The sequence below is a fragment of the Balaenoptera borealis genome (genome assembly GCF_965194805.1).
Source record: "Balaenoptera borealis genome assembly, chromosome: 4".
NCBI classification, from domain to species: Eukaryota; Metazoa; Chordata; class Mammalia; order Artiodactyla; family Balaenopteridae; genus Balaenoptera; species Balaenoptera borealis.
The window spans coordinates 121,275,969-121,289,217 of NC_138861.1; the positions used below are offsets into that span (position 1 = coordinate 121,275,969).

General features: G+C 33.9%; 2 protein-coding genes across 2 annotated transcripts in view; one reads left to right on the plus strand and one right to left on the minus strand.

Moving 5' to 3' along the window:
* PITX2 (paired like homeodomain 2) overlaps positions 1 to 13,249 on the minus strand; it is a 274,777-nt gene that overhangs the window by 199,268 nt on the left and 62,260 nt on the right. The gene's annotated exons all lie outside the window — the stretch shown is intronic.
* ENPEP (glutamyl aminopeptidase) overlaps positions 1 to 13,249 on the plus strand; it is a 104,955-nt gene that overhangs the window by 90,507 nt on the left and 1,199 nt on the right. Inside the window, exons 14-19 of the mRNA XM_082389200.1 lie at positions 973 to 1,123; positions 2,147 to 2,220; positions 2,332 to 2,436; positions 2,525 to 2,695; positions 4,586 to 4,726; positions 12,567 to 12,645. Of these exons, the coding sequence (XP_082245326.1) occupies positions 973 to 1,123; positions 2,147 to 2,220; positions 2,332 to 2,436; positions 2,525 to 2,695; positions 4,586 to 4,726; positions 12,567 to 12,645 (721 nt within the window). The remainder of the gene's footprint in view (positions 1 to 972; positions 1,124 to 2,146; positions 2,221 to 2,331; positions 2,437 to 2,524; positions 2,696 to 4,585; positions 4,727 to 12,566; positions 12,646 to 13,249) is intronic.

Sequence of the window (13,249 nt, forward strand, 5' to 3'; positions counted from 1 at the left end):
AAAATAGGAGAAATCAGCTCTCTGAACTGAAAACAAACTCTGTATCATATCACATTAGTACAAATCATATGATACCAAAGGTGTTTATTCTTACCTAGCTCTCCAATACCAGTTTATCTTCTTATCAACTCTCAGGGGAGAAATCAAGATATGGTTATATTATTTGCCAGTCACAAAAAATGACCTCAAATACACTAGCACTCAATGCATCAGTATTACTTTCTCAATAATTTAAAGTTTATTCTTTAATTTTAACTTTCAAAATGTAATTTGGAAAGACAGGATTCCCATCTAAGATTCTTTCCAAAACCTAGGCTGAAATTTGAGGCATAACAGATTTCTGAGAACATTATTTCAAAAGGTTCTAAAATCTTTTCTAAGGAGGAAGAAACTGAACTCTTTAAACTTTGAAATGTCGATGGTAACTTCACATTTATTTGAGAAACAAAATCTATTTTTATTTATCAATATTATTGGGAAATGTATAAAAAAGGGAGATGTTTTTATGGGAAATATAAGTTCAATTGGAATGTTTTAAACATTCATGATTCTTGAGTACTGTGATATTTCCTATTCATATCAAATGTAAAAAAGTTCAATACAATACACTTATAAAGGTGCATTTGTATACTACAATCAGCTCGTGAACCTAAAATTTAAAAGTTTCTATTTGTCAATATTAACTGTATAGCTAAATGGCTTTTGTTTTATCTAAAATTCTGCCATAGCAATTTTTCAAATGCACACCTTAATGTTCTGTCTTCCGCTTTATTACTGAACATATGAAAGCAGTAATACATCATTGTGAACAAACCTCTTTGATTGGGCCTTAACAGTAATGCATTTTCTTAATTGTTTAATGGAAGGGTTCTCATTAACATTGAAGTCTATGATCCCCATATTAGTACTTTCAGTCGAAGGAAACTAGTCTATGGTTTTTAATTTACTGTGGGCTTTTTTTTTCTTTCTTAGAGCTCAACTTCTAAATTATAAGGAGGCTCTGAACTTGACCAAGTATCTCAAAATGGAAGAGGAATATTTACCATGGCAGAGAGTCATTTCAGCTGTAACCTATATTATTAGCATGTTTGAAGATGATAAAGAGCTATACCCTATGATTGAGGTAATGTTAATGCTATATCTTATGAAAGGAGATGTTTAGCCATTAGCAGAATAGGAAGATTTCTGAGAGAAGGAGCTCCTGGGAAACACAAAAGCATATCTTGCCTGCCAAGTGAAATCAAAGGAAATTATAATGACTTGACTAATCAAATCAAAGAGATGCTATTTGTTTTTTCAACTTGAAATGTATCAGTATTTGTGGTTCAGTATACCACTTAAAGGTGTATTTTAGTGTTAGAAGGAATACAATAGTTAATATTTTATTTAAAATAAACAACATTTTAAACCATAGATACAAACTAGATCCTATTTTTAATGGATTTATCTATGTTAAAATGAATCTATTCTCATCAAAATATGACATCATTTTTCCTTATTCTTACTGCTATTATTTCCACATTGAGATTTTATTATAAGATAGTCATTCTAAATGCTTTTCTTGGCTTTGTGATTTCTGCAACACTTTCACAGGACACTTGTAATTTTAAACAAATTCTGGATTCCAATCTCTAGCTCTTCCACTTTCTTTATGAAAGAACTTGGACAAATGCTTTCATATTTGTGAGTCTTTGTTTCCTTTGTACAATAGGAATGTCAGCAATTGGCTGCCTATGGTAATGGAATAGTGAGAATCACATAATATAAATATCATTTTTAAATCCTAAGCCAATATACAAATATTAGCTATCATTTCATCGATACTTGAGCAATCTTCCTTAGGGCGGTAAGTATGTCAGGTGTTATTCTATTTATTACAAATGTTAACTAAGAAGTGGAGGTTAAAAGAGGCTTACCCAAAGTTCTATAAAACATTAGAGAGTGATCCAGGATGTTCTTATGATCGGGACTGAAGTAAAATTGCAATGTTATAAAAACTTTAATACATCCCTTTCCTACGATAGGCCCAAAGTTCTCTGAGCTAGTAGGGGAAAAGATTACCACAGGGAACTGTAGATTATAATAAACGGCAGACTGTTGCTAAATAGTAAATTATTACTCACTGTGCATGGTGCTTTTATTTCAGAAATACTTCCGAGATCAAGTGAAGCCCATTGCAGATTCTCTGGGATGGAAAGATACTGGAGACCACCTCACAAAGTTATTTTTTACCTTTTTAAAAATTAATATTCATTTAATATTCATTTGTGTATGTTAAGACATGTTGAAAAGTGGTCCAGGCCCCAGCTCTGTGTGTGTTTCTTTTCTTAGATTACTCCGTGCCTCTGTATTAGGGCTCGCATGCAAGATGGGAGACAGCGATGCCTTGAACAACGCTTCCCAGCTATTTCAGGAGTGGCTAACTGGGACTGTAAGGTGACTGTTCACCGTGTTTTCATTTCTGGAAGACTTTAAACTGAGAAATGAGGAATTAAAATCTCTGAAACACTGTTTCTTCTTCTAGTCTTCCTGTAAATCTCAGGCTTCTGGTATATCGGTATGGAATGCAGAACTCTGGCAATGAGACTTCATGGAACCACACTCTTCAGCAATACCAGAAAACTTCATTAGCTCAAGAAAAAGAAAAGCTATTGTATGGATTAGCATCAGTGAAGAATGTTACTGTTTTGTCAAGGTAAGCTGGAACTTTTGAAAAAATTACGTGAATGGTACTTGATAATTTATATGTCACAGTCTCTTTAAAATGCTAATTATGGATGATATGTTTCCAAGAAAATCTCTTAAATAATTATTTTCCTGGCAAGAAGCAAAATATCCCTGTAAGAGTTGCTTAAAAAATAAAGACGTAATCTCATATAAAAAAATCTGGAGGTAGGTAGTTTCCAGTGTGTACAGTGGTTCAACATTTTCATCCAAGACCTAGGCTCTTTCCCTTTCTTTTCTGCCATCCTCTACATGTTGGCTGTCTTATGACTTCCAGAGCTCCAAGCATTTTGCCTTCACACAAATACGTTCAATGGAAGAAGGACAGGAGCAAAAGAGCTCCTCCTCACAAGGCTCTGTCTTTTATGTAAGAGGTCAGTTATCTCCACTTCCCCTCATAATCCAGAACTAGGTACCCTTGATCATTCTGGGTTATACTCTGGATCTACTATTTGATCATTTGCTGACTAGGATGAACTTGAATTCCTTTGACTGATTTGGGCCAATCATGATACTCTGAGGATGGGATAGTAGTTTACCTTTCCTAGGATCAAGGATACTTTGACCCAAGCCCAGAACAAAACTGGTCTCTGTCAGCAGAGGAGTGTCTGCCACAACATGCATAGACACACACCCAAAAGGTATTTACATTTCACTCAGAAGGTACAAAGACTGCTTGAAGCCCATCTATGAATGTTCTCCCACTCCACATCTATGTCCCAAATCAACTAGCTTCTGCCTTTTTTATTTTTTGCTTAGTTATAGTTTCTGAGTTATTTACTTCATTCATTTAAACAATACTTAAGATGTCCTTTATATGTACAGGTATATAGATTGTGGGAATAAAAATGAACAAGAATGAAATCTATCCTTGAGAAACTTATAGGTTCCTGGGAGAGGCAGAATATAAATAGTAAATTACAATGCAATAACCAATCTGTAAGGACTACCAGAAGCAGTTTGCTTTTACTTAGCAGGGCTAACAATACACTTTCACCATCTCACCTTAGGGCTATATGTGAATTCTCCTTCTCTCTGCCCTAAGATAGTCTATCAAGAACTTGATCATCTTGACATTCCACAAAACATTATATTGATTCATTACTTTGATGGCATTGTGCTAATTGTGTATGATGAGAAAATTAGCAAGTACTTAGATGTCTCACTAAGACTCTTGTGAACTAGAAGATAAGAGATAAATTGTACAAAATTCAGGAGCCCACCACACCAGTGCAGTTTCTGGAAGTTTACCAGAGCATGTTCAGATATTCCTTCTGGGTACAGCCAAGGCATAAATTTAATAAAAATCTATTCATTTGGTCACTTAATTTATCTTGCATTTATTTGCATTATACCATAATTATAGCCAACTAATCCAACCATACAGGTTACATTAGAAAGTTGTTTTTTACAATCTAGGGAAGAGCAAATAAGACTTAACTGTAATCCCGTATAAAATAATAATACAAGTACTTTCCTTTAATTTACTGGTTTTTTTTTTTTTTTTAGTATAATGGAATAACCAGGTAAAGTGGATGAAGTGCTTCTATTAAATAAATACAATTACTTTTTTTAATTAATAGTTGAAATTGTGGTTGTTTTTAGTACCTCCAAAATAATTTAAATGTTCCTAAAGTTTACATTTCACTAGTCCTCAAAATTATAGGTTGTTCTTTAAAAACAGTTAAATATTTTAGAAAATATTAAATTGTGTTTTATCATTTGTCTTACTTAATTGACTTTGTCAATTGGTGACTCAAGAATTGAATTACTGTAATGAAAGCAATGTTCTATTGGAATTTAGCTAAGGGTGAACACTATAAGTTCATTTTGAATTGTGTTTCTGTTTGGCTTCTCTTAGATATCTGGATTTGCTCAAGGACTCAAATCTTATTAAAACTCAGGATGTGTTTACAGTCATTCGATACATCTCATATAATAGCTATGGGAAGACTATGGCCTGGAATTGGATACAGCTCAACTGGGAATATCTAGTCAACAGGTGGGATGATCAGATAATGGTTTACTGTTCTCTTTGTCTGATACCATCTACAAGTTCTTTTTCTCTTTTCTGTGCTTTCTCTGACATCTATACAATATCTGAAATGGCATATTATCAGAGGTAAGGATCATGGTATTTTCCTTCCAGGGAAGCAATATACTAGTTAATTTTAAGCATAATTCCTTTTCTGGAAAGTAGTGTTTCCAACTGATCAATAGAATTTTGAAATCTGCAAAGATGACTAAGCATTATTTTTAGTTTGGTTAAAACAAGTTAATTCTGCCTATTGTGCTAGCACCTAGCATAATGCCAGGCACATATTTAGTTCTCAATTAATTTTTAATGAAAACGAAATGATAATTCCTGGACCTGGGTTCCCATTAGAGCCCTACATCTTACTGAGTTCATATGGATAACTTCTGCCACCCTTAACCACATAATTAAACTTTAGGTATTTTGAAAATTTCTTTTTTTTTAAATTAATTTTTATTGGAGTATAGTTGTTTTACAATGTTGTATTAGTTTCTACTGTACAGCAAAGTGAATCAGCTATACATATACATATATCCCCTCTTTTTTTGGATTTCCTTTCCATTTAGGTCACCACAGTGCATTAAGTAGAGTTCCCTGTGCTATACAGTATGTTCTCATTAGTTGTCTATTTTATACATAGCATCAATAGTGTATATATGTCAATCCCAATCTCCCAATTCCTCCCTTCTTAAAAGCAAACTATATTTCCCGGGCAATAGCAGTTTTAAAATAAGTAGCAAGGACAAGAGATGAGCAAATGAGCTAAAGAGATGCTTTCTTAAATTTCTTATTTCTTCAGCCTCATATGGAAGAAATGTTGCCACTCTTGGTCTTGATCCTCTAAATTTAATGCTTATTTCCATTAAAAAGATACTTCTTTGACAGAGTATAAAATATAGATTATATGTCCCAAACAAATATGTAAACACTGACCAAAGAACTATACCATCTGTAATCCCCATACCAAGAAATGGCCTCTGTCATCTCCTCCTAATCTCTCCTGTCTTCCCTTCAGCACTGCCTAGTGCATAATGACCACCTTATCAGAAATACTAACTGCAAAGATAACTTTTATTTCTATACTCTTCTACCCTACAATTAACCAGTGTGCCATTATGTTCATTCACATTTCTTATCCTTCTGAGATCCAAATTATATCTCTAGCTCTCAACAAAGATACCCTACATTGCTTTTGCTTACTTGTGATAAATTTTTGCCTTTTGTGTTCTTGCAACGATTGAATGTAACTGCTCATCCATTTCTATGAAGATTGATTGGCATGCTTGTGTATGTGTGTGTGTGGTGTATATATGATGCTCTGTTCATCTGTTTATAATTGTTTCAATAAACTATTTGTTTCAGAATTAATAAATCTACCTATTGAGAACATGTTATCTGGAGGTAATAGTTCATATTATGCAAGGTAGTACTTTCCATTTTGAAAGATATATGCCTAATGACATGTACTGTGTATTTTGTTTTAATCGAAAAGACTACGCAACTTTTTTTTCTGGTACATGCTGTAAGAAACCTATGTAGATGAAGAACAATGCTTACTATTAAATTATTGTGAAAATATAAGTAAATAATATTCTATTTTGCATAATAAAGTGGGCACTTCCTTATTGTTTATTAAACAGAATATTTCTCAAGGCTTATTTGAATTGCTGTCATGTGAGTTATTTCAAATAATGCATATTTCATTTTTAAAAATTAGTTCACTGTTATACCTCTTAAGAATTAAGAAATAGGAAAAAGAACAGGTGTTACATTGCCATAAAGTCATAAACAGTTGGCCTTAAAATAAATCTATTAGACCTAATGTTGAAATTTTCAGGAAGAACAAATTGATGAACTATTTGCAGTGCTAGTTCCAAAACCCTCTCCCAAGGCTTTTAATATTTCTTCATAGTCTAATGATCTAATTCTCATGACATATCATTTCAAATAGCCTAAAACATAAAATTATATAATATCCACATGTCAGATACGAAAAAGCCCAATATTAATTATGGTTAGTTTGAAAAAAATATAATTTCCCCATTAAAATTGGATAAGACAAATTAAACAGAAATGAGCCAAGCGTTAGCCAAATATTTTCAAACTCTTAAATGTTTTCCAGACTTCAGAATGTGTGGTTTTATTGCCTTTCTGAACAATTTATTGTCATCTTAAAATAAATAAGCTGCTTTTTTATAAAGCTTTTGTTATGTGATTTTTATGACAGCTGATGGCCCCACCACTAATGTGCTTTCCAGTTTGAGACTTAACCACAAAGTTCCAAAGATACTTCAGAAATTATTATTTGATTTTGTTTATTCCACTAAACTCTTACATGAAACTATGAAGTTGGATGAACTCAATATGCTAATATAGTGTGGTGTGATGAAGTTTGATTTAAATTTATGACTATGAATGAAAAATTAAGTCAATGGGACATGACTGAAGTCATTTAAACAGTACCTCATAAACAAAATAATTTAATAAGCACTTAACTAAAAGTTTTAAGTGCATCAAAACAATTTCTTCTGGATAACATAATAGTACTTACGTAAATATTAAATCCAAGAAGATTATTTTTACATAATTATTTTTCAAAATATTTAAGATATAATTAAATCCTTATTTTAGTTTTAAAAGTAATCAATATGATTAATATACAGCATATTTCCCCTTAAATGGTACACTTCATATGATGGTTTCTTGGAATGAACATATTTTGTTTTTATATTTCTGATACTTACACAGGTAGTTGCAGTTTTTATTCAATCTATTCATTGCTAGTTTCTAAATATATTCTTCAATTTTTAGTCACAAAGAACAAAACAGAAGAGGAATATTATAGAAATTATAGAAAGTCACTGGAAAAACTGTTTTCTTACCTGTAATAACAGACTTTCTTTGAATCTGTAAAATATCATTACAGGAACTTAGTGTGATTTCCTTTTTTAAAATCTCAATTTTCTTACTATAAAGTAGGTATGTATTGTTTTGCACAAAATGCAGATAAGCAAAAATAAGGATACAAAAATCACCCATAATCCCACCACCTAAAAATAACCTCTGTTGTCACACTGCTGTTTTTCCTTTAGTCATTTTTCTATGGCTGTTCATTTATTTACAGAAATGGAATTATATTAGACATTGTTTTATAACCTGCTTTTTCTTACATTATCCTATATTGTAGATATCTTTTCATGTCTTTAAGTATGCTTCTTCGATGTTATTTTAAATTCTCAGTCATATTTCAATGTGTAGATACATCTTAGTTTACTTAGCCAATCTCCATCTGTTGGATAATAAAATTGTTCCAAACTTTCCACTGTATAAATGATGTATTGATGAACATCTTTGAAACTGAACCTCTGTTCTCTTTGAACATCCTTGAGAATTTCCTTGGGATAAAAATAACAGTAGAAGTAATATTGCTGTGTTAAAGGATGTGTTCATTTTTAGAGTTTCTGATGAATGCTGCAAAACTGTCATCCACAACAAAATTTACTATTAACTTTGCCTATTTTTCCAACCCTTGCCAATACTCAGTGCTGTCATTTAAAAATATTCTTGCTAATTGAGTACATGAAAACTGATATCTCATTTTAAATTATAATTCTTTCATCCTGTAAATATTGTGGAGCATCTACTATGTGCTAGGCACAGTGCTTGGTACTCAAGGTACAACAGTATACAAGGAGAAACAGATCTGGTTCTCTGTTCTCATGGAGCTTAGAGTCTAATAATGAAGATCAATATTAAGTAAAGAATCACACAAATACATGTAGTACAGTTAAAACTGTAATAACTACAAATAGAAGAGGTTCAGGGCACACTGAAAGAGTGTAATGGGGAAACTGACCAAGTCAAGAGAAGTTGCAGGTTAAGGGCTTTCCTAAGGGAGTGATGATTGAGCTGAATTCTGAAGGGAGGACAGGAGTGAATTATATGAACAGGAGGCAAAGCTTTCCTGGCTGAAGGCCTACTATCAGAAAAGAGGAAAGATAAGGGCTAAGTTTTTCAGGGTCACATTAAGATTTGGGCTTTTGTTCTAAGAGCAATGATAAGGTCACTACAGGGTTTTAAGTAAGAAAGTAAAATGATCAATTTTACTTTGAAAAGCTAGCTCTGGTGGTAAAGTAAAGCACAGGCCAGAGCAAATTTGGGGAAAGCAATTATAGAGCTATTGGAGTAGTCCCAGGAAAAGATAGTGAGAGACTATACTATGGATGTAATGGTGAAGATGAAAAGATAAGAACAACATTTAGAATTTGGCAGATTAGAAATGGAAGGCAAGTGAGGTGACAAGAATAAAATGTCTAGATTTCCAGAAAAGATAAGGTTTGCAGAAGAACCATGAGCTCAGATATATCTATCTATCTATATCTATATCTTTATTTATCTATATATATCTATCTGCCTTTTGAGTCTCCTTTGAGATGTTAAAGCGGACATTGTTTCAAGGAAGTTAAAGAGTCCCTTGCCAAATGCTGCTTAAGGTTTGAATAAATCAAAGAATAAAAATGCTCATTAAACTTATTGGTAACTCAGAAAGAGTTTCTCACTGGAGTGGTGGGGGCAAAACTCAAATGGAAGCAAATCAATATATCAGTCAGTAGTAAGACAATGGAAGCAAGAAATGTAGAGAAGCCTCTTGAAAAGTTTGTCTATGAATGGAGAGGTGAGAGAAGATATTAAGAGAGCGATGCTAGATCAAGGGAGAGGATTTTCCCTTTTTTTATATGGAAGATATTTTAATATGTTTAATATACTTAAAAGCTGATGAGACAGATCCAGTGAAGAGTGACAGATTTAATATGTAAGACAGGAAAAAGATTTTTTTAAACTTAATGTTTTTGAGAAAGTGAGGGAGAAATAGGAACCAAAGCACAGATGATAGAAGGAAAACAGGTATATTTATATGTTGGTAAGCTAAAAGATGTAGAGGTTACTATGTATTTTCTCTGTGAATTAGATGACAAGATCATCTGAGGAGGAAGGGAAGAGGGAGAGTGTTTGGAGGTTTTAAGAGAGTGAAAACATTTGCAAAAGGCAATTCAAAGAGGAAGAGAATGAGTTGACCAGGATAATGCAGGATTGTCAATGTGAAGGGCCCATTTAAGATTGACAGCCATGAATTTATAGTGAAACAATATGGGGAAAGTTGGGTGACCTGCCTTGACAGAATGTGTCCACGTGGTACAAACAAAGGAAATGAGCAGTTAATTTCACCCAAAGCTGGAGTTTTGCCAGACTCAAATTATTGAAATATAAGGGAGCTTAGGGCTTAGGCAAAAATGTTACTGAAAATGGTAGACCATGGAATCTAAACTATATAAGGAAACAAGTGAAAGCAAAGGAAGAGCTGATGATCCAGAAGAAAGTAGGGGTAGGGATGGTCAATGGGTCAGAAATCCAGATAAAGTCAAAGAATGGGCATAGTGGAAAGTGAATGGTAAATTATGTCATGGAGCATGCATAAATTAATAATTTTAGAGTCAGAGTACCTATGGATAATCACAAGGTATGATGATGGGAATTAGCTGGAGTAGAGTGGAGAAAATACCATTGGAAATGAGGAGGTCAAGAAACTAAGGCGCCAAGCTGTTATATCTTCATCCATGTGGACCTTGAAATCATGGCCTGAAGTAGAAAGGATGATAGGAGTCAGGTGCCAAAGTGTATCATAAATGAGATGAAGGGGAATAACCTGAAGGAACAGAGGTTCTTAAAGAGAGAGTGGAGGAATAATGGTTTGGAATCCACAATGGGGAGCATGAGCACACCAATTCCCTTTCTGACCTGGTGCTATGGAGGATGTGGGAAAATAAACATTCTCCAAATAAGTAGTATTCCCTGTAAAGGGGCAGTTCCAGAGGGCCAGGTGGCGGGTTTGAGAGGTCGGGCAGCTCTAGACAGCTAAGTCAGAGGCAAGGAGTTACACACATTATAAGGACAGTGTTGATCATAGATGACTGAGATTCTTACATTTTGGATAATGGCTGATGACATTAAGTAAAGGGAAACTGCTTGCCTTAGATTTCCAAGAGAAGAAAGATGAAAGACATAATGGATTTAAATTCAATGGTGTCTGTGGTAAGAGTGAACACTGGACCTAGTATACTGAAACTGTGGATAATTATTAGAACATTTCATCTGTCTCCATTAGTACATTTTCTCTTTACGTTTCTTTTGAAAACTGCTGATTCATTCCTTCGCTAATTTCATGTTGGCATATTTCTCCCCATTACCAATCTGTAAGGGTTCTTTTTATAGTGAAAATATTTGCCCTTTTTAAAACAAAATAATAAATTTTTACTTTTAATTTTATGGCAGTTTTTCTTTAGTATAAAATTTTGTAATGTGTATGTGACAAACTTTATTACGTTTTATTTCACGATTTCTGTTTCTCTTATGTGATAAATTTTAAATGTAAAATTTCTCCTAATATTTGTTTACCTCTTTATATATTGATATATTTTCCTTTATCTTTCCCCAACATTCCAACAGTTCAAGGTTTATACATAATTCTTGTGATTATTTTTCTTATACTGTGATTAATTGGGATGAAATTTTTACCTGTATTACAATGATTTGTATTTTGGTCTATAAGGAAATTTCTGATTCTTGCTCTTTAAGAGAGAAAATGCAAAAGAGATAGGAATAGAATATTATCTCTAAAGTGCTATCTTTGCACTCAGCTTCAAGTGTCTTTGCTTAGCAGGCTGATATAGATCATAACCCCAAATATGCAAGCAGCTAATAAAGCTTTTTGAAAGCAGAATAAATAGCCTATATTCAAATTCCTGTACCTGCAGGAAGACACATAGAGTATTAGTTAGGACAAAGGTGATAGAGCTATTCTGCTGTAACAGAAACACAGAAACGCAGCAGCTTAAAGGACATAAATAATTATTTCTCACTCAGGTTGGTCTCCTGAAGTGAGCATTCCAAGTTGTTAGGGTAGTCTGACCTTATTCTATCTGTGTGGTTGAAGTCTGGAAGAAGGGGAGGGAAAAAAAAAAAGTCCAAGGCAAGCAATTTCCCTTTACTTAAGCAAGGAGGTGGAAGTTGAACATATCACTTTTTTTTAAATTAATTAATTTACTTATTTATTATTTTTGGCTGCATTGGGTCTTCGTTGCTGTGTGTGGGCTTTCTCTCGTTGTGGCGAGCGGGGCTACTCTTTGTTGTGGTGTGCGGGCTTCTCATTGAGGTGGCTTCCCTTGTTGCGGAGCACGGGTTCTAGGCACACAGGCTTCAGTAGTTGTGGCTCACGGTCTCTAGAGCACAGGCTCAGTAGTTGTGGCGCACGGGATTAGTTGCTCTGCAGCATGTGGGATCTTCCTGGACCAGGGCTCCTACCCGTGTCCCCTGCATTGGCAGGCGGATTCTTAACTACTGCGCCACCAGGGAAGCCCCGAACATATCACTTTTGTTCATATTCCACTGATGAGAACTGGGTCACCTGTCTGCACCTAGCTATGAGGAAGGCTGAGAAATGTCATTTGACTGTGGTTCTCATGTGTGCAGGAAAAAAGGAGAACAGATTTGGGGAATGTAACAAGCAGTCTACCATCTCTGAGTAAGTGGTGTGGATATGTCTACAAAAAGAAGCGTAGAATTTGCTGAGAATTTCTCCTGAATGGATTTTAAATTAAATATGTTTACTTACTGTGTTTTGTACTTTCTGTACTTTGAAAATTACTTTTTAAAAAACTCCCAAAATAAAAAGGATATGTCTGCATTTAGAGAAAATATTTAAAGTTCTGGGCGCTTATATACCCTTTTCCTCCCCTAAATTTCTCTTCAGATATACACTCAATAACAGAAATCTTGGCCGGATTGTCACTATAGCAGAGCCATTCAACACTGAACTACAACTCTGGCAGGTATGAAGATAAATTCCTCTATACTTGTCAAGGAAGGAACAGAATTAATTTTTTTTCAAGGAGAAGTGATATTTTCTCTATTCAGATCCCAGAAGACAAGAAAAAAGAAATAATTCTTACATATAATTAAATGTACACCTAGTTTTTTCTAAACTGAAAAAAATTCAAACAACCAAGAAATAAAGTTTAAAAGTTGAGAAACGTGAGGCCTTGGGAGGATTAGAAGGCTCCATGAGACCATTTGGTTTACCAAAGCATGAACAATATGTCTCCCCTTTCCAGGTAAATGTAATCCTGGGATAAGCTGGTCAAGATTTGATTCCTTTCTGAATTCATAGTTTTGGAATTTCAAAACTAAGCCCAAATCTTTCAGATTTCAAATATCTCATTTCCCAGGGGGGTAGGGAATGTTCATTAATGTTGCACAAATAGAGATTGTATGAATTTTCAGTACCTGTATTAGATACTGAAATGTTACATTCCTCTGTATTAAGAAACAAAATAATTCTTATTTTTATAAATAGCAAATACTACTACGGTGGAGTTTGGGGGAGGGTTTTGGAGGGAAGAGGGAAAATGAACCAAGTTTAACAGAGATTTTTTG